The following is a 23,746-nucleotide window of genomic DNA, read 5'->3' as shown; positions in this document are numbered from 1 at the left end:
GAAACTTCTTTTATTTTGGTATAAAATGGTTAAAAGTTCATCTATTTTTTGAAAATTAAACTATTTTGCTGAAAAATTGTTGGTTGTAAATTGATTTTTTAACCTGATAATTTAACCGTTTTTCGCTGAAAATTGATCTATTTTGTGAATAAAAATTGTTATCTTTTAAAATTGATTTTGAAAATTTTGAAATTCTGTTTTCGGTAGAAAGTTATTGGTTTGAAAATTAAAATATTTGTTTGCAAATTAAATTTTTTTCTTGGGAATTTAAATATTTTGTTGAAACTTTGATTTTTTGGGGTTGATAATTATTTTTCAACTGAAAATTTATCTATTCAATTTTTCGTTGAAACATTATAATTTTAATTGAAAATTAATTTCTTTCGTTGCAAATTCCATTTTTTGCCTGAAAATTTAACTAGTCCATTTTTGATCGAATACTTTTTTTTTTTAGTTTAAAATTCGTTTCTATAGATGAAAATTGAACAATTTTGTTGACCATTTTTTTTCTTGAAAAATTTTCTTTTTAGTTATAAATTTATCTTCTTTGTTGGCGAATTATTCGAAGAGCAGCTAGATTGTCATTCGTGAGGTCGGGAGAGCTCGGATTCCTGCTCGTGCATTTTCGGCTTTACACGAGGCTGAGTGGTGGGGGCCGAAAAATCCCACGTTCTGGAGACACTGCTGGTGATTGTTGTGTGAATCAGTTATATATTATTTATAAATAAAAGGAAAGTTTGTAAATAAATAGTGAAAAAAATAGTTCAAATAAAAATGGAGCATCCTCGTAAAAATTCGTCAGAAAGAATCAAACCAATGAAGCACAAAATGACGTAAGTACATTTTTTTAACTAATAGTAAATTGTAGACTTTCACGCCAAAACCTGCATTTGAACATGCAAATATTACATTTTTGCCATATATTTTTAATTAAAAATAAACTCATTAATTTTTAAATGTTAAAAATTTGATTTGTAAATTCACATGTTTCCTAACCTCCAAACTTAAACAATTTCATACCGGCTCCGAAGAATACTTCGATTTCCTCGCGTTTGAATGATAATTTAATGTTCAAAATATAAATGTTTACTAAAAAAGAGAGCTTTCAACATTTGTTATCTTTTAGTATTTAATCGAAATACTTAACAATATTGAGATTACAAGTGAAAACAAAAATGAGTCAAAATTCAGCTTCAAAACTTAGAAAATAAACAAACGATACTAACATTCTAGTTTATTAATATAAATATTGTTAATTACATCACAGGAAATCACAGATGCAACTGGCTATTCTTAAAAAGAAAGAATGTGACGCGAAAGCACACTCAATAGTAGAAAAGTTGCTGGAACCAGATGTGGATCCTCAGTGGCTGCTCGAAAGTGTTAGTAATTAATAATCATGCTTCTTAAAAAAATTATTACAGGGATCTCAGTTCGTCCTATTTTATTACCTAATCTTCTTTTATCCCTAATAATATTTGAAAAACACCTAAAATTGAGAATTTTTACCCAATTTCCCCCTTTTCTTAGTATAAGAACGGGGGAAATAAAGAGATTTCATACGAAAATAGGGGTATCAATTCTTTCTAATAGAATTAACGTTATAATATATTAAATTCTTTTGGAAAGCTTTTAATTGAATTTTTAAACGAAAAAATAAGTTTTCAATCAAGAAGGTTAACTTTCTACTGAAAGAGAGAAATTTGCAATCAAAGAGATGTTTAAATAAAGTAATGCGTCTTCAATTAAAAAAGTAAATTTCTAATATTGTAGTTGAAGTTTTAACCATGTACTTGAATTTTCAACCAAACAATGTGCATTCTCAACGAAATATTTAGTATTTTATTTGTCTACCAAATTATTTATTTTTCTAGCAAAAAAGACGATTTTTCTTCAAAACAGTTAAATTTTCAACTAAAAAATATAAATTCTCAACAGAAAATGTGATTGTTTAAATTCCAATCAAAAAAGATATAAATTTTAAATCAATCTTATTTTTCTTCAAAACAGTTAAATTTTCAACTAAAAAATATAAATTCTCAACAGAAAATGTGATTGTTTAAATTCCAATCAAAAAAGATATAAATTTTAAATCAATCAAAAGATTAATTCATAAAAAAAAGAATCATTTTTAACAAAATAGTTCGATTTTCAACCAAATAGTTGAGTTTTCAACGAAATAAAGATGAATTTTTACAGAATAGTTAAACTTTAAAATTTAATTTAAAATTAACAAAATTTTACTTTTAACCAAATTTAACCAAGTAGTTGCATTTTCTACAAAACGGTTGAATTTTTAACCCTAAAATTTTATGGTTAACAAAAAAAGTTAATTTGCTACAAAATAGTGGAATTTTTTAATAAAATGATGAATCTTTCAACAAAAAAATGAATTTTTAACAAATTAGTTGAACTTTGAACCAAGTAATTGATATTTCAGCCAAAAAGGATTTTAATGTTAAATAAAAATTATTTGAAATTTTTCAAAAAAGGTTAATTTTCTCCAAAACAGAATTTGCAACAAAGTAATGAAATTTCAACCAGAGGATTAAATTTTCAACAAAGTAAAAAGCATTTTTATCAAAAATATATGGATTGACTTTTCAGCCCAAAAGAGTAAATTATCAACCAAAATTGTTGGATTTTATTATTGGGTTCTATTAATTTGGTTCGAAGTTAAGTGTACAAACGAAAAAGGGACGAATGAGGGAAAGATTGCGAAGACTGTGATAAATAAAATAGGAAGTTTGTTTAATTTATAACACATAAAATAATAAATAAAATACGTATGGAGGTTGCATTTATAGAAAAATTAAATTTTTTATCTTCATAATTTTGTTAGTTTCCTGAATAATAATTTGTTTAATTTCTATTTGTTTACACTATAATAATGTTTTGGTTAACTGAGATTAAAAAAGGGTTTGAATACCTGGAAGCTTTCACCTGATAAAAATACATTGGAAACAAATTTAAAAGTCTAATGAAAAAAAATCAAATAGAAAAAGTAGATTTTTCAAATAGTCATTTTTGTGTTTCCCAATTATTTCTTTTTAGCATAAACATGCATTTACAAAAATACAAACGTCAGCCTTTTCAATTCTGTTGTTTATCTATTTTTCAATCCTTGATCTTCTTGATTTTTTTCCTGACATATTTCATCAGTAGAAAGGACTGATGTGTTTAACCGATTTTTTCAAGCTAGCTACACAAATTTTAACACATACATGCCTATAAAAATTGTTAAAGAAAAGTCGCGACTCTTAGAGGGCTTAAATATTCGCGAAATACACATATAACAGAAAAAGTTTTTAATAATAAATTAACCACAAAACGGTACACTGGTGCGAATTCGCACCCGAAGTTTTTTAATTTTGTTGGCATTTACGCAAGCACAGCTGCAACGGATTATCCCTATATAAAATATATACGTTGAATATGCGTGATATATGCTAGTTGGAGTGTACCATTTGAGAGTTAAATCCCATTTTTCTACCTAAAACTGAAGAATGGGACCGCTGTGATTCCTGTAATTACTATCAACTGCATAAATAAACTTCATTGCTATTATAGTTATTTATACTAATATTCTAGTTGGAATATATAAATAAATGTCACATGGAGGACGTTATCGAAGAAAGGTCGATAGAAAAATTATGCGGTTATGCTTTATGCAATAAACCGCTGACAACGGTAGTAACTCAGCGTTATCATATATCGACGAAGAGGAATAAGGTTTACGATGTCAGTCGACGAAAATGTTTTTGCAGTTCTTTCTGTTATGGTGCAACAAACTACTTGTTAGATCAAATGCACGTGAGTCCTCTTTGGCTAAGAGAAGAAGACCAAGTTACCGAATTCCATTTTTTGCCCGATACCCATAAAACAGTAGCAAACATTCCAGGAGAAGAAGTAATAGTTAGTGGCGACGATTCGATTACAAAGGCCGATATAGAGACTGACGATCCCGAAAGTTCAGAAGTAAAAGAACCTCTAAAAAATGATAATTTAAGTAAACCAGAACTTAATGAAGAAAAAACTATTGAGGAAAAGAATTTAGAGAGTGAAAAGGGCACAGAAAAACCACGAAAATTGCTAGAAGAAAGTGAATCGCATCCCATTGCAAATCCAGATGAAAATGTTATCCAAGTTAAAAATTCGGACAATACCAAAAAAATTATTTTGGAAATCGCAGAAACTAGAAAGTCTAAAAAGAAATGTGTTACTTTTCAACTTCCAGATGACAAAGAAAGTTCGTCAACTAGTTATCAGAGTCCTGAAAAAACAGAAGAAGTTTCAAAAACACTCACCACAAGTGATTATTTAATGAAAGATATAACTCAAAAAGAGGATTTGGATTCGTCAATCGTCCCAGTGTCACAAAATCCTCGAAGAGAGTCAATATTCCAGAGAGAAAGAAAAAGTGCAAAGAAAACCTCCAGGGGTTCTAAAAACACATTAGTAACCCTTGGTACTTTAGTCAAACGGATTGAAGAAATCTTTAAAGAATGGATTACAGAAGAGACTCTTCGTTTACTTCTTGGAGAAGAAACGACAAAGCAGCAAGTTTTTGAAAATGTAACTAAACAGGAAAAGTATGCAGCCCTCTGTAAAAAATTGAATCAACTTCAGTTGGAAGACGAAAGGGAGGAGCGTGCGAAATTAGAAAAAACGGTTTCGAAAGCTGTTCCGCATTATTCATTTTTACAAGAAGACGGGAAGAAGTTACAGCTTAAGGTGCTTCAATCTGAAATTTGTTAGAATAGTGACTTATTTTTAAATTTTTGGACAAAAAATTCACTTTTTTACTAAGAATCTTGTTAATTTTTTTGTAAATTTTTGTAGGTACGAGCATTTTACGAAGGGCGTACGGTAATTGAAATTCCTGACGAATCTGATAAAAATGAAGACGCCGAAAAGGTGGAAGACTCGAGTCCAGTTTTTCCTTTGACTGAGTCTCGTGCCCCAAAAGCTATTCGACGTCGCATTTTTCTGGAAAAAATTAACAACATGTAAGTTTCACGCGGTTTTTTGACTGGTCAGGGAAATCCTGAAAAATCATCGAATTTTCAACAAGTTGAATTTTAGGGGTCATTCACAAATTACGTATGGCGTTTTTCTGAAATTGTCATTAAGATTTGATAAATTTGGAGAATGAACATGTATATAAATTCTTTTAATTAAATAGACAACTGAGTCTTACAGACCTGTCATTTTATCATTTCTTTTAATTTTTGTTGTTAAGAATTTATCTTGTGGTTAAAAGTTAATTATTTTGTAGAAATCTCTTCTTTTTGGCATGAAAATTCAGACATACTTTTTGGTTAAATTCAACTATTTTTGGTTTGAAATTAAATATTTTCTTTCTGGAATAACAACTATTAAATTTTTCGTTTAGAAGTTATATTTTTTAATTGAAAATTCATGTATTTTTATGAAAATTTTATTTTTTGGGTATAAAATTCATCATTTTGGTTGAGGATTAATCATTTTAGTTAATAATTTATTTCTTTGTTTAAAATTAATTATGTTTTTTAAATTGAACATATAACTTACATTTTTGCTTGAAAATCTTTTTTAATTAAAACTTAATTTATCTTGTTAGCAAAAAATTAATCTTCTTGATTGAAAATTAAACTATTGTTTTGTTCAAACTAATTTTTTTCATATTGAAATATATCTTTTTTGGTTAAAACTTAGTGTATTTGATTTTAAATTCGTTTTTTTTTTGGTAGAAAACTAATCTTCTATGTTAAAAATGTACCTTTTGGATGAAAAATCAACTACCTACCTCTAAGTTATAATGTATGTGGATTTACTATATTTTTGGTTAAATTTTTTCATCGCCCCCCCTCCCCATTAAGAAACAGTGATAATCCCCCCCCCCCCTGTAAATCGTCTTACGTAACTGGAATTTTTTAGAAACTCTGAAAAATTAATTGATTCAGTAACAATATTTTTGTACTTCAGATTGCCAGATCTCCTACGAGCTTTGTCCGGAAATGGCCAAGTTCTCCCAGAACGATTTGCTTACAGCAGGGAAAGAGTCACTGCCGTTAAAGCTTTGGTCAGCACTTTCGCTCTGAATGCAAATAATATTGTTTTCAAATCTGCCGAATGGACTCTCGTAGGCCTCATCATTATCAAAATGTAAGTAATTATCTTTTCAGGTTTTCTTTGAAATTTAATTAATAATAATAATAATCTTCCAGTTAATTTATTCACTTTGTCTATATTAAAGCTGCTTCAAAAACCTAAATTTGAAAATATTTTTTTTTTAATTTTAAACTTTTTTGCAGATTTTCAATTTCAAATTTCATATTGAAAGCCTTGATAGTCTTAAATTCAAGTATTAAAATCTAGAAAATTTTAGAACTAGACATTGAAACTTCAATTATTTTTTATTTAAAAATTTTCCAAAATATTGAACATTTTAAACCCAACTAGAAAAAAATTTCGAATTGAAAGGCTTAAAACTCTGTAATTTTAAACATTTGAATCATATATATCAATCTTGTTTTTTTTTAAATTTTCAATGTAATATCTTAAAATTGTCCTTTAAAAATTGCATTGTTTAAAATCAAAGTAAACAAAAATTGAACTGTCAGAAATTGATACCTCAGTAATTGAATACTTTCTGTAATTTTAAATTATTACATTTTTTAACCCTTTTAACTTTTAATTAGAAGTTAAATAATAAATTTCAATTCTTTTGAATTTTAAATGTTCCAATTTTCAAAATTTTAGTCTAAACTAAACTAAAATTGTTTGATATGGAATGTTTGCAGTTCTTAATCCTTGAATATATTAGAAAAAATTCCAGCGGTTCTAATTCGAAATTATTAATTGTTTCAAAAAAATTGTTACTTAATATTAAAAATTTTGGTTAATAATGCACCTTTAAACTATTTTTTTTAATATTATGAAACAAAAATCCAGAGTTGTGTACATTGACTATCAGTTCAATAAATTATTCTTCCATTCGTTAATTTATATTTTTTTTAAATTAAAATAGGATGAGTGCAATGGACCCGGGACTAAAGTACTTATTTGCCACAAAGCAAGCTTCGTTGTACACTTCGATGATTCTAATGTCCTATCAACTGGATTCAAATTATCTAGACACATTTATAAATAGTCTGACGAATGAAATGCCATGCAGGCTCGATGAATCAACAACCTAGGATATAGTGATGTTTGTAAGCATTGTACATATGTATAGTTTTTATTATAATAAAAATTTTATTTTCTCTACAATATCAGGGGGAAAACCCAATTGATTTACCTAATATCCTTATTGCTATATCTTTACAGTGACTTCTTCATTCAGGGGATTTTTCAAATATTACATACTTTAATTCGAAATCTCGTCGATTACGAAAGTAACATCAAAATATTAAGTCGTGAATTTAAAATACAATAAACTCTAAAATCCTGATCTAGGAGTTGACATCCCAGGAATTGGTGAACCCGGACAATCCATGGTGAGAGTGTCCATTTGACTCGGAGCTGGCGGGTGGCTTTCTCCTGGAGAGTTGCCAATTCTTTTATGCAAAGCTTGGTAGAGATTGTGCACGGCCTCAACTTGCTGAAAGATAAAATATTCTATAAATAAAATTGCTTTAAATTTACAAAAATTTAAGCCTTATCATTATTTAAGGAAAATTAAAATACCTGGCCGGTTGGTTGGAGAGCTTTAATCAAAGACTGCAATCGAGCTGAAGGTAATTTAGGGTAAATATACCAAAGCAACTTCAGCAAATGACGAGTAACATTATCCCTTCCAAAGCCAGTTAAAAAGAATTCATCGAATATGACTGTACAGAAGGATTCGTTCGAGAATTCGTCGGCCATGTTCAAAATTAGTAGGGAAACCTGAGAACATTATTTAGATATCATTGCTTAGGGTCCATCCGTAAATTTTGTAACATATTTTTGAGAGGAGGGAAGCATTTTTGATGATCTGCTACTGAAATAGATACTGTTACGTAATACTTTTTTACAAATGTTCTAAAGACTTCATATCGAAATAATTAGATTAGTATTTTGATTCTTTTGATATTATTCGGTGGAAAAATATCCATAGAAACAAAGTTTTTCCACAATGTTTGAAATTACTATTACCCGACAAAATCATTCAACATATTTTTAATTTATCGAGCTACGGTGAGATACTTGAAAAGATTCCAAGGGATTTCAGAGGATTTCTAAACCTTTCAAAGGATTTTTAAGGAATTTAATCGCATTTCGCGGGACTTTATCAGATTTACAAGGATTTTAATCACTTGAAACCAGTTCAAAGGCATTTTAATAAATTTGCCAGAACTTCAATGGGTTTTATAGAGATTCAAATATTTCAAAAAAATGTCATAAGATTTTATGTAATTTCACGCGTTTTCCAAGGATTTTATAATATTTTTATGAAATTTAAGAGAACTTATTACAAGAATTTTAATGGATTTTTAGGATCTCAAAAGATTTAATAAAATTACAAATGTTTCAAAAAATATCAGATTTTATGAAATTTTACGGGATTTCAAAAGATTGCATGATGTTTATTGAAACTTCAAGGAACCTATTCACAAGAATAGAGGGACTTCAAAGATTTGAAGAGATTTCCAAATATTGCAAGGAATTTAAATAGATTTCAAGAAGTTGGAGAGATTTCAAAGAATTTGAAAGATTAAGGATATTTCAAAAGATTCGAAGGAATTTTCAGGAACTTACAAAAAGTGCAAGAGATTTCAAAGGATTAGGAAATTTGTTTGGGTATTTTAAATGGTTCCAAGGAAGTTTCAAGAGATTAATCAAATTTTAAGGAATATCATCAGATTTCATTTAACAATCAAGATTTGAAAATATTTCAAAGGATTTGTAAATACTTTTGACGGATTAAAGAGGTATTTCAATTAATTTTCCAGGATATCAATATGTTTCATAGAACTTCAAATATTTCAAGGGATTTTAAGGAATATCATCATATTTGATGAAATTTTATGTGATTTTAGGAAAGGATTTTATAATATTTTTATGAAATTTTAAAGAATTTATTCACAAGGGTTGACGGATTTGAAAGATTTTAAGGCATTTTTCAAACATTCCAAGGAATTTTCAGGAGCTTTAAAAGATTTCAACGGATTTCAAACGATTTTATAATATGTTAAAGAAATTTTAAAGAATGTATAAAGATTTTTAAATATTTCAAAGAATTTTTTATACTAGGATATTTAAGGATTCCTAGGAATTTCAGAAGATTTTTTAATATTTTAAATAATTTCGCAGCATTTCATCAGATTTCCGAGAATTTCATCGATTAAAAAGTATTTTAAAGGCTATCAGAAAACAGAATGTATTCACCAGAATTGAGGGATTTCAAAGATTTGAAGAGATTTTCAAATATTTCCAAAGATTTTGAATAATTACAAAGATTTTAGGGCATTTAAACAAGTATCCATAAAAACAGAGTATTTTCATAAATTTTTGAAAAAATAATCATTTCAATTTTTTTCAATTTATCACGCTTTGCATTATTTAATAAATATACCTACCCTTATACTTTGTGATCTACTTTACTTTTGAGGACAGATTAAACGGGAAGTACAAAATCGAAAATCTTGAATAAAGAATTTCGATCTTTTAAATTGTTGTTGGAAATATAAACTTAGGTACCAAGGTATGTAAAAACGGATCCTCAAACGCCCTTTGACCCTGGCAGTTTGGTAGGGTTGCCAAAACTCTCATCAAACCTCTCGCATCTCCTCGACCTCTTCCAAAACTTCCAACTCCGCCAACGTGAAGTGCGTAATACATAGAAAGGACTGCAGCTACACCAGAAAGTTGTGCGTAAGCTTGACAAGCATCTGGCGGAGGTCCGGAATGTTCGATTATAGCAATTGCGCTTTCCCTTTCGTCTGGGGGAAGCTTCTGATTCAAGTGTCGTATCTGATCGTCTACCTAGAAATTTAGTTTAATTAATATTGCAAATAAATTTTTGGTAGAGGTCAGAGAATATTCTGCAAAGTCAGGGAATGTCAGGAAAATCCTGAAAGAGTAAGGGAAGTTTAGAGATCATCAACCCCCTTGTCACCATGTAAGATACCTAGACCATGGACTCACTACACTATTGACATTATTTGATTTTTTTAAAGCGATTACACTATTTTGCTACTGTTTCGAAAAAACGCACTAAATAAAACAAGAAGATTAATTTTCTAACAGAAAAGAATATTTTTTAAATACTTTAATTTCCAGTTGGAGAAATGGCTTTTTAACAACAAAGCTGAATTTTTAACTAAAATTATTAATCTTTACAAAAAATGAACTTTTAAAAAATGAATTCAACTTTCAACCAAAGAGTTGAATTTTCAACCCAAAAAGACGAATTTTTAACGAAAAATGCAATAGTTGATATTTCAATAAAAAGTTATATTATTTTCGTTTCTAAAAATGTGTAAATTATATATCTCAATCCCTAAACTAAAAAATTTCATTTTTGAGCCAAAAGTGGACTAGTAAAATTTTCAATTAACGTTGTTGGTTAAATCCAACTTCGATTTTTTTATAGGTACGGCACTAACTCAATATATATATATATTCCAAAGGATTTGAGAACGAAAAAATAAAACTGGTGGTATATCCGGGGTTTTGCGGGATCCTTAGATCAATTGAATGTTGAAAAATCAAACCTTTTATTGAGAAAATCATTATTTTCAAGACAAATATTAATTTTGCGGAAGCTAAATTAGCAGGTAGCAAACGACAGCAATTGAACGGTTAAAATTGTGAGTAAAAAAATAAATTTGCAAACGATTTTAATCGTCCAAATGCTGTCGCCTGCTACCCGCTAATTTCTCTCTTTTGCAAAATTAATATTTGTTGTGAAAATGATGATTTCCTTAACAAAAGATTTGATTTTTCAACATTTTATTGATCTGAGGATCTCGCAAAACCCCGGATACGTGACAAGTTTTCTTTCGTTCGTTCTCAAATCCTTTGGAAATAATATATATTTAGTCAGTGCAGTATTTATCCAAAAAATTCAAAGTCAGATTTAACCAACACCCTTAGGAGAATCAATTTTTAATAAAAGAAATTTTGAAATTTGCAATTCAAGAATATTAATTTTTAACAAAAAAGTCCATTTTAAAACATAAGTTGAAATTACAACAAAATGTTTAAATTTTCAGTTGAAGAAATAACTTTTTAACTAAAAAAAAAAGAATTTTTTAACAAAACAAATGGTCATTCGAGAAAGTAGTTCAACTTTCAACCATGCCAAATATATATAATTTTTTATCAGAGAGTTGCCTTTTTACCTAAAATAGGTGAAATCACAACAGAAAGAGATGAATTTTCAAATAAAAAAGTTTAATATTCAATAAAATAATCCCATTTTGAACCAGACAAAACAATTTTTAACCAAAAATTTAATGGTAGACTTTTTAACCTAAAAGAATGAACTTTCAACAAAAACATGTTAGAGTTTCGTATTGGGCTCCACTTAATTCAGTTCACATTTAACTGGAAAAAGTGGATTAAAAATACGAATTTTTATCATTTGCGGACTAAAGAATAATATTTTAGATAAACATTCAAATTAATTTTGAATGCTTTTCAAATATTAGGATACAAAACTGGAAATTTTCCCTAAAAAATCAATTTAATTTTTCACTGCAGTTTTTTAATTTCAGACCGATGCCAGGATACCGTAAAATTTCATCTGAACACCCACAAAATCTTACTAAGATTTTATAAACTTAGGGAATGATAATTAACTTTAATCATAAAACCTTAATGAATTTAGATATAGAAAAAAATGGTTAATAAAAAGTAAGTCTTACACACGTATAATTTTTTTACTTGCTGAACATTAAACAACTGTGTTAAAAAGTCATTGGTTTTGGTTTGAAAATGTATACTTTCATCTTTATTGGTTAAAAATACAACTGGGTGAGAATAACTTTTTTTGTTTGTTTGTTGATGATTCAACTATTTTGTTCGAAAATCGTTCTTTTGGATGAGTTTAGCTGTTTTTTTATTTAAAATTAAATCTTTTTGGTTGAAATATCAATTATACATTACATTTTTCGTACAGAATTCAAGTTAAAAATGCAACTGGATTAAAATTAATATTTTTTGGTTGAAGATTCAACTATTTGGTTAAAAAATCACATCTTTTGGATGAATTTAACTGTTTTTTCATTTATTTTTTGTTTCAAAATTCAACTATTTAATAAAAAGTGAAACTATTTTTGTAGAAAATTGGTCTCTTTTAAGTGAAAATTTAACATCTTGGATGAATTTTCTTTCTTTATTGACTAAAAATCTTTCTCGGTTAGAAATTCGTCTTCTTTGGTTGAATTCAACTGTTTTTGGTTTAAAAGTAAAAGCTTTTTTTATTGTAATATCAACTATTACATTTTGCGTTGGGAATTTATCTCTTTAAATTGGAAATTCCACTACTTATTTGAAAGTGGAACTACTTCGTTGAAAATCTTTTTCTTTTTTAGTTAAAAATTCTTGCATTTTGTTAAAACTTAATCTTGTTGACTTAAAATTAATCTTTTTGGTAGAAAATTGAAATATTTAGTCATGAAGTGGTATTTTTGGTAAAAATTCATCTTCTTAGTTAAGAACTACTGTTTTTGGTTGGAAATTCAACTATTTGATTAAAAAATCATCTACTTTATTAAAAATTCATTTAGTCAGGTAGAAATTTAATCTTTCTTGGTTAAAGTTGAAAGTGTTTAGTTGAAAATTAATAATCTGTCTTGGTCGATGATTCAACTATTTTGTTGAATACTCGTCTTTCATGTTTGTAATATTAACTATTATATTTTTCGCCTCATTTTTCGCCGACAATTCATCTTTTTAGTTGAGAATTCATGCATTTGATTGAAAATTTGTAGTTTTTGTTTCGATACCCCCTGAATCCGAGAATCAGGTTTTCACGATGGCGTCTGTCTGTTTGTCCGTCCTTAAACACGATAACTCTCGAAAAACTGAACGAATCAAATTCATCTTTGGCACACTTTTTTTAGGTCCTAAAAGAAAGGATGATTTCGTGAACCAGCCATTTTTGATAAAAATTCAAAAAGTGAGCGCATTTTGAAAATTTGTGAGACCACTTTTTTCTGAATTTGAAAATTCTATGTACGGATATTTATAGTATTAAAAAGAACAATCAATTTATTCTTATAACTTTTTTTGATAAAAAGAAAATGATCAGAGTTATAGCATCTTCAAAGTTACGAGAAAAAAAATCCAACAAAACCTGTTTACAAATGTCTGTCGGAAATCGAGCGCGCAGCGCGAGTGTCACGATGAGAATGTGTACCTCAAAGCCTACAGAGCTTTGAGAAACTTAATCTTTGACTATACTTGATTAAGTAGACAATTCAGAATATGAAGACGCATCCGAGCGCGAAGCACGAGATTCAACCGTCGCGCGCCTAGCGCGCGATGAAAATGTGCCCGCGAAGCTGGAAGATTTTTTGGAAGGGAATTAATAATAATTTTGGTTGAAAATTTATTTCCTTGGTTAAGTATTTAAGTATTCTTGTTGAAAATTCATTTATTTGGTTAAAAGTACATGTTTTTTTGTAGAAAATTAATCTTCTAGGTTCAAAATTGATATTTTTGGTTGAAAATTCACTTCTTTTGTTCAAAATTTAACTTAAGAAAAAATTTTTATTGAAAATTATATTTTTTCAACTGAAATTTTAACCATTTCACTTTTTGCTAAAGACATCTCATTTTTAGTTGAAAATACCACTATTTTGTAGAAAAATCGTCTTTTTTGTACAAATGTAATCTTCATGGTTGAAAATTCATCTGATTGGTTAAAAAATTAACTATTTTGTTAAAAATGCATTATATTTTGCTGAAAATTAATTTTCTTAAACCTAAAATTCAACTATTCTAAGTTAAAAATTTATCTTTTTAACTGAAAATTCAACTATTTGTTTAAATTAATGTATTTTCTTAAAAATGTCACTTGTTTGCTGAAATATAATCTCATTAGTTGGAACTTCATCTTATTAATTGAAAATTATTTTCTTTGGTAGAAAATTTATCTTCTTTAAGTCTTTAAAATATATTTAGGACTAAAAATCTTTTTTGCATTAACATTACGGATCTTCTAGGTATAAGGTTGTTTTTATAACTAAAAGAAAAATTTATAAATGTCAGGGAAAAGTTGGAGAATTTCGAATTTGGGATTTTTTGTCAACCCACATATAATTGAATCAAAAGAGGATTAAAAGTGTCCAATACGATACCATAAGCGACATCAATGCTGGAAGAAATTTGGTGACGACTTGACTGTCGAGTTTAGGCTCTTTGAAATCCTGTGAGTCGATCATTTGCCAGGCAGAAAGTCCCAGGGCAAGCATTCGTAATAGCAAAACGAGAACTGCATTTTCTCGGGGTAACGCATCTCCATTAATAAGATGGACTGCGATTTTTATTGCACTAGTTGCTAAAAAATTTACAGCGTATGGATCGCAAAGAATCATACTCAGATCTCCCAAAACCTGCTCTTGTCCTCTCTTAATACTGTCCAAAAAACCTTGCAATTCTCTCGACCTTTTTACATCCACGTTTTTCTCTCTGATACAAGCATCCAAGCACCACGTAAATTTGTGACATGGATCAACAGATATTATATCTTGTACCTAAAAATTTGCAAACATTGAAATATTCAGTTTTGAATCCAAATTAGTAGATTTACCAGCGAATTTCGAATTTGTTACATACCTCTAAATCGTGTAAAGCCATAAGTAATTCAGCTCTGAGCGTGCAATAGTGAATATTTTTAGTTCTCAAAAAAAGAGTTCTGAGAAATTGTAAAACCATATCGTACAATTTTACACTGTGTCCAATCATGTGAGCCAATTTCTGAACTACCTGACCTTGTCTTCTTACCTAGTACCAAAATTTCGATTAGTTTTCCTTCTTTACTCAGATCATTCTGTTATTGAATAGCTCAGGGATCACAGTCCGTCCTCTTTTTAAATAATCCCCTTTTCCCCTTTAACTTAAAAAATCACATAAAATCGAGAATTTTGAACCAGTTTTCCCCTTTCCCCGATTTTTTTTTATTTCAATTCACTTTTTAAGAATCATAAACGCAAACTCAATATATTAGAAAACAACATGTTTTAAAAGAGGTTCTTTTTGACGATACAATTTCAAATATTACCTGAACGATTGATTTACTACTTTTGTAGATTTGATGTAAATCGTCGACGCCGACGAAATTGCTCACGAATAAGTCGAGAAACGAAACCCAAAAGATAAATCAATTCTGTAGTTACAAATAAAAAATATCTTTATATAGGTAACAGGCTTCACATTCCAGAACGCTATTAAAACGGGAGAAATAAGGCTATTTTTCAAGGAAATAGGAGATTGAATTCTTTAAATTATAATTAATGTGAGCTTGAATCGACATTAAATAAAAATGTTAATGTTTTAAATTCCTAATATTTCAAGTTAAAATATTGCACTTTTAACCGAATATATGGACTTTTATCAAAACGTTAATTTTTAAATGAGAAAGATGAATTTTTAACTAAAATTTTGAATCTTTATAATAATAGAAAATTAATTTTAAACGAAGTAGAGGAATTTTGCAACAAAAATATGAATTCTCAGCAAAAAATCTACTATTTAATATTCCAATTGAAAAATATTTTTGTTTTAAATAAAAAAACATTTTAATACATCCAAAAAAGATCAACTTAAAAAAATTGAATTAACAACAAAAAATATATTTTTGAAGCAAATAGTTAAGTTTTCTATAAAAATAGTTGAATTATCAAATAAAAAATATGCGAATTTTGAACTATAATGATGAATCTTCAACCAAGCAAGAAATTATTTACGAAGCAGGTCAACTTTGAACAAAATAGTTGAATTTTCAACCAAAAAAGACGAATTATTAACAAAAATGTATTTTTTTAACAAAATAGTTGCATTTTTAACAAAAAATGCTTGAATTTTTACCAAAAGAGATCAACTTTTAAACCAAAAAGATGAATTTTCAATCAAATAGTTCAATTTTCCATGAAAAGAGTTGAATTTTCAACAACTGAGGAAAGTCTGTGAAGCCTGCAATAAATATATAGGAATTTTGATTTATTTATAACATTTTTTAATATGTAATAAAATGCGTAAAACGATGTATCAGAGTAAAGTAGTTTAGTTGTAATTGTCGAAACAAAATTCAGGAAATAAAAAATAATATGCAAAAAAATATAGTACATTAGGACCCGCTAATACAATATAATTAATTTGGAGTTGATTGTTACAGGGCATGGTTTTACATGTTAGGAAACTGTGTATTTAAAAAATAATTATCTTCCTAATTTTGTGTTATTTTTGTAAATAAGTCTTTTAGCTGACATTAAAAATTTTTTAGAACATAAGATTTTACAAATTTTCATTGACTTGAAAGAATTTCAGCAGATTTCAAGGGTTTTTAAGGAATAAGAAACATTTTTACAGAATTTCACGAGATTTCCAAAGCTTTTCAGGGATTTCTTGTAATTTTTACGGATATCAGGGGATTTTAATGAGATTTCGAAAATTTTAAAAGATTTGCTAAGAATTGCAAAGAATGTGTCAAATTTCTGTTTTAGAAAAACGGTTTCTTTGTGTGAGAAATATTAATTTCTGCACTATTAAAGTAGTTAAAATTTTTTTGTAGTTTATCTACGAATTTTAGATGATCTCGTAATATTTCACGGATTTTTACCGTTTTTTTTTTTAATTTAAAGAGAATTGTAATGGACTTTAAAGGTTTATATAAGCAATTTTTATGGCTGAAGATTACAAGTGATTTGAAAAAAGAATTTTTGAAGAAATTCCAGGTCTTACGTAATTAATGGACGCTCCTTTATTTTCTTTCTACACTACTTAGAAAAATACTTTATATGGGAGAGGGGTTCGGGACATTGTTACGATCTGTTACATAGTTGGAACGAGAGGGTTGAGGGTTTCAATTGAAACTGTTACGTAATTATTTTAACAAATCAACCCTAAAAACTTTATGTATCCAAAATTATAATATAGCGTTCAAGATCACAGAGGGGCCGCTGGACCGGAAAAACCGGGAAATGACCGAGAATTTTATGAGACCAGGAAAAAACGGGAAATGAAAGTGAATTTTTTTTTACCGGGAATTTTACAAATTTGTAGAAGAAAAATCTGTCCACGTTCCCCTTTAAAAGTTTTTGAATAATCAGTGGAATTGTTATGGGTTTTCAATTATGCTATTATTTAGCTTACGATGCGTAATTTAAAATTTTTTTACTTTAAAAATTTTCCATTTAAAATTTTTATTTCTAAGTTTACGTTTTTAATTTAAGGAATTTTTTAATACTTTCTTAAAGACTTAAACAAATAAAGAATAAAAAGCTTTTGATGTTAAAAATTTTGGATAAAAAATATTTTCATTTAATAAGTAAATAAATTTTTTTCAATTGATCTGTACTTTAAGTAATAAAAAGTGAACAAAAACGATTTGACAAAACGATTTTAAACCAGTTCAAAACTGAAGAATTTTCAGATTTTAACATTAAAACTACAGCGTTTTCAATTTGAAAGTTTTAGTCATTAAACAAATCTGAACGTGTGTCTGAAAGTTTGTAAACTATTTTCAATTAAAAAATAACTTCATAATAATATATTCTTAATTCAAGGATTTTATTAAGTTTAAAATATTGTTCCTGTCTAAAATATTCAATTTTTAACCCACTCAATTTGAAATTTTTAATTAAAAAAAGATTGATTATTGAATATTTAACAATATTTGATTTTTTTTAAGACAAATAAATTGAAACTAAACATTTAAAAGTAAAGAATCTTTAACTGAATTGTTTGACATAGAAAACCTGAAATCGTTAAAATTTCGAAGAGCCTTTAAACTTTGAACGTTACAATTTTAATTGTTGTATTTGAAAAATGATTCATTTGTAAGTGAAATTTTTAAATTTTGATGTGTAATTTACAAATGAACATTTGTAGAAAAAGTTTGAGTTATTTTAAGAGAAATTTAGGAGTTTTAGAAGAGTAAAAATTAAAATTAAAATTTTAGAATGTTTTCTTAAAATATTCTGGAATCTTTTTTGAAAATACCTTTTCAAAATGAAAAGTTCTTTGTAATTTTCCTAGGAATTTAAAAAAATATATTTTTATTCTTTAGAAGCCTTTTACAATTCTTGAAAAGAATCTAATTTTTTTGTTTAAAATCTGCGAAAATCTACATTTTTTATATTAGGCTATCATTTCAAGTTTTACATTAAGTTTGAATCTTTTCAAAACTTCTACATATCTCTTAAAATTACTCAAATTTCGCTTACAAATAACAAATGTTCAATTGTTATTTATACATCCAAATTGTAAAGAAATTTTCTAAAATTTGCAGGATTTTTTGAAAGTTGTAGAAAAAATGCAGTTTATCTTGACAGATATTTAGAAGTTCTGAAAAAATTTCGAAAATAATTTTAAATTTTAAACCAATTAAAAACAACTTCTAGATTTCTCAAAGTTTTTAAATAAAATTTTGAAGCTTTCCGAGGATGTGAAACTATTCAAAAAGAAAATAATTGAATTTCTAATTTAAGAAGTGTTGAGTTAATTTTTTTTCAATTTTTCAATATTTGATGTTTCTAGCTTAAAATTCCTTAAAATTATATAATTTTGAAAATGTTAAAGTTCATTGATTGATTTTTTAATTTAGAGCATTGAAAATGATAACGTGGATTTACATTTTTTAGAATGAAAAATGTTAATACCTTTAATTTTATACGCGTAAATTATTAAGCATTTGCATACCAAATTTTTTAATCAAAAACTTTTAAATTTCAATTTTAAAAGTTCAAAATTTAACAGTTCCACTTTGACAGCTTTAATTTAAAGCTCAGTTTTTATTACCTAGAGTGGAAAATTTTGTAGCTTTAGTGTTCCATTTTTTTAATTTCATTGACCGTGAAAAATGTTTGTGAACCGGGAAAAACCCGGGAAATGACTGGGAATTTATTTCGTCGATTAAAACGGCCACACTGAGTTCAGTAATTAGAATAAATAATTGTAATAACGTTACAAAAACTTCAATGTCGGTATATTTATATTAGTATTTTGATTTTCTTGCCTCATTCTAGAGAAAAATATCCATAAAAATAAAAGCTTTTGTACCACTTTTGCAATTACTTCTGCCCCTAAAATTGTTCAAAATTTTTCATGTGCCTTTGTCCTTGCATTATTTACTAAATACACACAAACAGTGCGCTACGTAAGCTTATAACTTGTTTCTCTTTTGATGTCTACTCATCAAATAAAAATTTATAAGCTTAAATTTAATGCTCTATGAAATACATTGTAATTAATAATCATAAATTAAAATTAATTTGTGATTTTATATCGTAATATGATGTTTTAAAAGAATTACTCAGAAAAAATATTCTTTGATTCATCGAAAAAATTTTTGAAGGAAAGAAAAATATTCATTGGCTCTTAGTCAAACAGAGCCTTCTTTGATTCAAAGAAATTTCTCTTGATTCAACAAGTTTCTTCGGTTCGTAGAAATGTTATTTTGTTACACTAAAAAAGTATTTTTAATATAAATTATTTTCTTCATTTTTATGTTATTATTGTTTAGATAAAAAAATGATGTTAAAGAAAAAGTTTCTTTAATTGAGAACGAACATTTTTCTGAATGATTCTGGAATCCTGAGTATCATGTAATTTTGATTTGTTTTCCTTTGCATGGTTCAATTTTAAGGATGTAGTAATAAAAAGGCTCAAATATGAATAATTTTGAAGATAAAAAGTTTCAAATTCCAAATCTTCCAAATTAAAAGAATTTCAATTGTAAATCATGAGAATTACAGAATTTTTTAAATTGCCAAGCTTATAACTTTCATAATTTTTAATTGTAACGTTTTAGCGTTTCTTTTAGCATAGTGCCATTTTAAATATTGACAATTATGAATTCTACCATTTTAATAATTTGCAATTTAAGATTCTTTAATTTTTTGGAATTACAATTGAAGATTCATTCATTTGGAATGTTTATAATTATTTAATTTTGACCGGTTTTTTTTTGGAATATGTAGTTCAATTTTTTTGTCTCGGGTTGTGTGTAACTGAATTGTATTTAATAAGGCTGAAAATATTTTGAAGAATTAAGTAAGATAGGTGCGGGGGGTATGGGATCCAAACCATTTTGTTACTACTTATTACATGTAAGAGGGAAAATGTAGAAAAATATGTGTTACATAAATTATAGATGGGCCCTAAATAAAAAAGTTTAAACACAAAAATGACGAGAAGATCCAATGTGATAAAAAAATTAGTTAGTAATAAATTAAATCCCTCTTTATAAAAAAATCGCCCTTTTCATTTAAAATTGAAATACAGAACCGCTGTGATCCCTGACATCTGCTTGCATATTCAAGTAGTTACCTTTGGAGAAGGTGTAAAGAAAAGACTGTTCAAATTTTTATGATCAAAAAGAACTAGCTCCTTCTCCATGATATAGCCACTGAACAAAGGTGATACTTCATCTCCAAATAAACTTTGATTGTCCTTCCAGATTTGTCGCTTAACTTCTGTGTCCGCTTCATTGTATAATTCTTTTTCTCGAACTAGGACTTTCAAGTATTTGTCGTCGATATGAGGAGTGTTTCGAAGAATACACATAACGACCGGCCTCAAAGCCGGAATTCTCACAGCTGGAAAACTCTTGGCTAATAATTCTTTTAATTTTCGATCAGTCGCTGTACTTTTATCTCCTCTTTCTGATCCTATTTCATTTATTCGTTTGATTAGCTTCTCGCGAAGTTCTTCCAAGACAGAGGCGTGAAAATCGAGTCTCCGGACTCCGTGAAGGTCGAGTAAAGGTAACATTGGTCGTAACGAAGGCAGTAGAATTCCATTTTGCATCTAAAAAGTTAGATTTCGTTTAGAAATTCACTGTACAAATGAATGAAATTTGATGATCTACCATTGGACTAAGAGCAATCGGAAAAAAAAAGGTTAATGCTATCTTTTATCACATAAATTCTGCTAATATTTTAATTAACTTAATTAAATGCAAGGTGACTGAAATTAACTGCAATTGAAAAAGTATGGATTTAGAAAAAAACGTTTAATATTTTGAAGTTTCAAATTTAAATTGTTCAAAATTGGACAATTCTAACTTCAAATCCTTTATAGCTAAATAATTATAAAATTGAAATACATTGTTAATAAAATTCAAAATTATTTGTTTTTCGTTTGAATAATTCTAAATTGTATAAATTTAGATTTAGAATTTATGCATTCAAGATTTTGTAGTTTAAAATTAAAATTTTTCAAAATTATACAATTAACAATTAAAATCTTTTATTGCCAAATAATTTTGTAATAGCAAAGGTTAAAATTGAAATAATGTCTAGTTTAAAAAAATCAAATCTATTTGGTTTGAATTTGAAGAGATTCAAATTTAACTTGTTTAAAATGGTAAAATATTAAAATCTTTTATACGGAAATAAATGTAACAGAGGAAAGGTTAAAATGGGAATAATTTAATTACAAAAAATTCAAAATTATTTGTTTTTTCCTTAAATAATTCAATATTGTATAATTTAAAAAAGGGTCTTTTAATACTTGACTATCACTATACGTTCATAACACTTAAAATTATACTTTAATATTCTCTCTTCTTTACAATTTACAAAAATGGTTAATACAATTTAGAAAATTCAAGTTGTAAAAGAATTTTTCACGAAAATGTTTAGTTCTATTTTTCTAATAATTTCAAGTTTTTTGTAAAAAACCAAATTAAAACGCTTTAAAATTTTATTCCTGAACGAAGAATGTAATAGTTCATATTTAAAGAAGAAAAGGCGAATTTTTAACCCAAAAAGACGAATTTCCTACCAAAGCAGTCGAACTTGCAACTAAAAAAGATACATTTTCAACCAAAAACAAAAAAGTTGAAGTTTTTAATGAAAAAAATAATTTTCAACCAAGCGACGAATTTTGAACTAAAAAATATATATACTCAACCAAAAAAGATTAATTTCCAATAAAACACTTGCATTTTCAACAACAAAATAAAATGTCTACCCAAAGAGATGATTTTTCAATGAAGGTTTAAAGTTTGAACCAAGAAAGCTTTTTCACTCAAGAAAGAAAAACTATTGTTGAATTCTCTATCAAGCAGTTGATTTTTCAAGCCAAAAATATGAATTCTCAAAAAAATATACAATTTTCAACGAAATCGTTCAATTTTCTACCATAATAATTAAATTTTAAACTAAAAAGAACAATTTTCAATAGAATAGTTGACATACAAAATAATTTAATTTCGAAAAATTAATTTTTAACCAAAAGACGAATTTTCAACCACAAAAGATGATTTTTAGACAAAATAATTAAATTTTTAACCTAACGATGAATTTTTAACTAAAATTATGTATCTTCAACCAGAAAGATGCATCTGTAACAAAGACGTTCAACTCTCAATTAAGGGGTTCAAGTTTCAACAACAAAAATTAATTTTCAACAAAATAATTGAATTCTTTATCAAAACAGTTGATTTTTTAACCCAAAAAGACGAATTTTCAACCATGAAGGATGATTTTTTGACAAAATATTTAAATTTTAAACTAAAAAGATACATTTTAAACCAAGAAAGTTAATTTTCTACCAAAAAGACGAATTTGCATCAAAACCCATAATTTTAATTGGAGTACTTGAATTTTCAACGAAAAACGATAAATTTTCAACCAAGAATGATCAATTTTAATTTTCAGTATAAAAAGATTAATTTTTAACCAAATATTAAAATTTGTAATCCGAAAGATGAAGTTTCAAACAAGAAACATTTTTCAGTCAAGAAAAACAAAACAGTCAACTTTTTAACCAGGAAATATTAATTCCGAATAAAAGTTATTTTTCAATGAAATAATTGAATTTTTAAACAAAAGGGTTCAATCTCTATTTTTTAAGAATGAGGAATACGGTTCTGTATTTATTTTTCTGAGAAATTCAAAACTGAAAAAAAATCCTTGAAAAAAAAACTGATACGTCAATGAAACCCATAATATAGTCTTGATATCACTATCTCTGCCACTATAAAACTTTATAAAAATGTTCTACTTCGTATAGGTTTAGTCACTCCGAAAAAATAAATAAACAATTCTACAATAAATGTTGAATTTCTTCCCAAAGCCTCTTTCTTAATTTCCAGTTGTACATATTTACGTTCCCGTTTATGACAATGCTTAGGTTTTACCACTACTTCTGTTTTCAATGATACATCATATTTAACACAAAATCAGGATACAATTGCTTTTTTCAGTTCCTTCAACTGAATCAAAATTTTGGAGTTTTGGAGAGGGGAACCTAACCTCAAAACCTTCTGGATCCCTCCACAAAGACGATCCAAACTCTTAAACTTTGAAAAATACTGCACAATAATTTTTTAATTATAAACGCATTTTTTATTACCTGAAATTCCTCGATAGCTTTTAAAGGATCCTCGCAACTTGTTAAAGCATCTCTGAGAGAATTTTGACCAGGAATACCGAGTTCTTCCAAACTATCCACCGGAGTTCCATTATTTCTTGCCACGTTCATTTTTATGATGATCTTAGAGTCAAATCCATATGGCAAATTATAATTTATCTTATTCTATACGGATAAATTCAATATTCGTAAATTACTCGGCGAAACAACCTCTCCTGTATCGTCACAT

At 27.4% G+C, this 23,746-nt stretch overlaps 2 protein-coding genes across 3 annotated transcripts in view; one reads left to right on the top strand and one right to left on the bottom strand.

Annotated features, from left to right (window-relative positions):
• LOC117176763 (putative RNA polymerase II subunit B1 CTD phosphatase RPAP2) overlaps positions 1 to 7,510 on the top strand; it is a 12,175-nt gene extending 4,665 nt beyond the window's left edge. Inside the window, exons 1-7 of one of the 2 annotated variants that reach the window (XM_033367049.1) lie at positions 653 to 833; positions 1,268 to 1,382; positions 3,592 to 4,734; positions 4,843 to 5,009; positions 5,968 to 6,147; positions 7,013 to 7,196; positions 7,312 to 7,510. In XM_033367049.1, coding sequence (XP_033222940.1) covers positions 775 to 833; positions 1,268 to 1,382; positions 3,592 to 4,734; positions 4,843 to 5,009; positions 5,968 to 6,147; positions 7,013 to 7,181 — 1,833 coding nt within the window. In that variant the 5' untranslated portion in view covers positions 653 to 774 and the 3' untranslated portion in view covers positions 7,182 to 7,196; positions 7,312 to 7,510. Of the gene's footprint in view, positions 1 to 652; positions 834 to 1,267; positions 1,383 to 3,591; positions 4,735 to 4,842; positions 5,010 to 5,967; positions 6,148 to 7,012; positions 7,197 to 7,311 lie in introns of those variants that run through there. The other variant, XM_033367050.1, reaches the window with a different exon arrangement.
• LOC117176764 (negative elongation factor B) lies at positions 7,209 to 23,746 on the bottom strand. The gene is made up of 7 exons (XM_033367051.1): positions 23,500 to 23,746; positions 20,467 to 20,946; positions 14,755 to 14,922; positions 14,277 to 14,672; positions 9,667 to 9,951; positions 7,672 to 7,872; positions 7,209 to 7,585 (listed from the first exon to the last, which is right to left on the bottom strand). The coding sequence occupies exons 1-7, from the start codon at positions 23,626 to 23,628 to the stop codon at positions 7,424 to 7,426; spliced, it is 1,821 nt and encodes a 606-aa protein (XP_033222942.1). The 5' UTR covers positions 23,629 to 23,746; the 3' UTR covers positions 7,209 to 7,423.

The sequence above is a fragment of the Belonocnema kinseyi genome, chromosome 7, assembly GCF_010883055.1.
Source record: "Belonocnema kinseyi isolate 2016_QV_RU_SX_M_011 chromosome 7, B_treatae_v1, whole genome shotgun sequence".
Classification (NCBI taxonomy): domain Eukaryota; kingdom Metazoa; phylum Arthropoda; class Insecta; order Hymenoptera; family Cynipidae; genus Belonocnema; species Belonocnema kinseyi.
Note: the sequence above shows the minus strand (reverse complement) of the source record. Positions and strands in the feature narration are given on the sequence as shown.

What these genes read in the sequence shown, in the direction of transcription:
- LOC117176764 (XM_033367051.1), bottom strand. Translation starts at nt 23,628, where the DNA reads ATGAACGTGGCAAGAAATAATGGAACTCCGGTGGATAGTTTGGAAGAA. An exon ending in TCTTTACACCTTCTCCAAAG is followed by an intron (nt 14,923 to 20,466) that starts GTAACTACTTGA and finishes TTTTGGTACTAG; the next exon opens with GTAAGAAGACAAGGTCAGGT. An exon ending in ATCCGTTTTTACATACCTTG is followed by an intron (nt 7,873 to 9,666) that starts GTACCTAAGTTT and finishes TAATGTTCTCAG; the next exon opens with GTTTCCCTACTAATTTTGAA.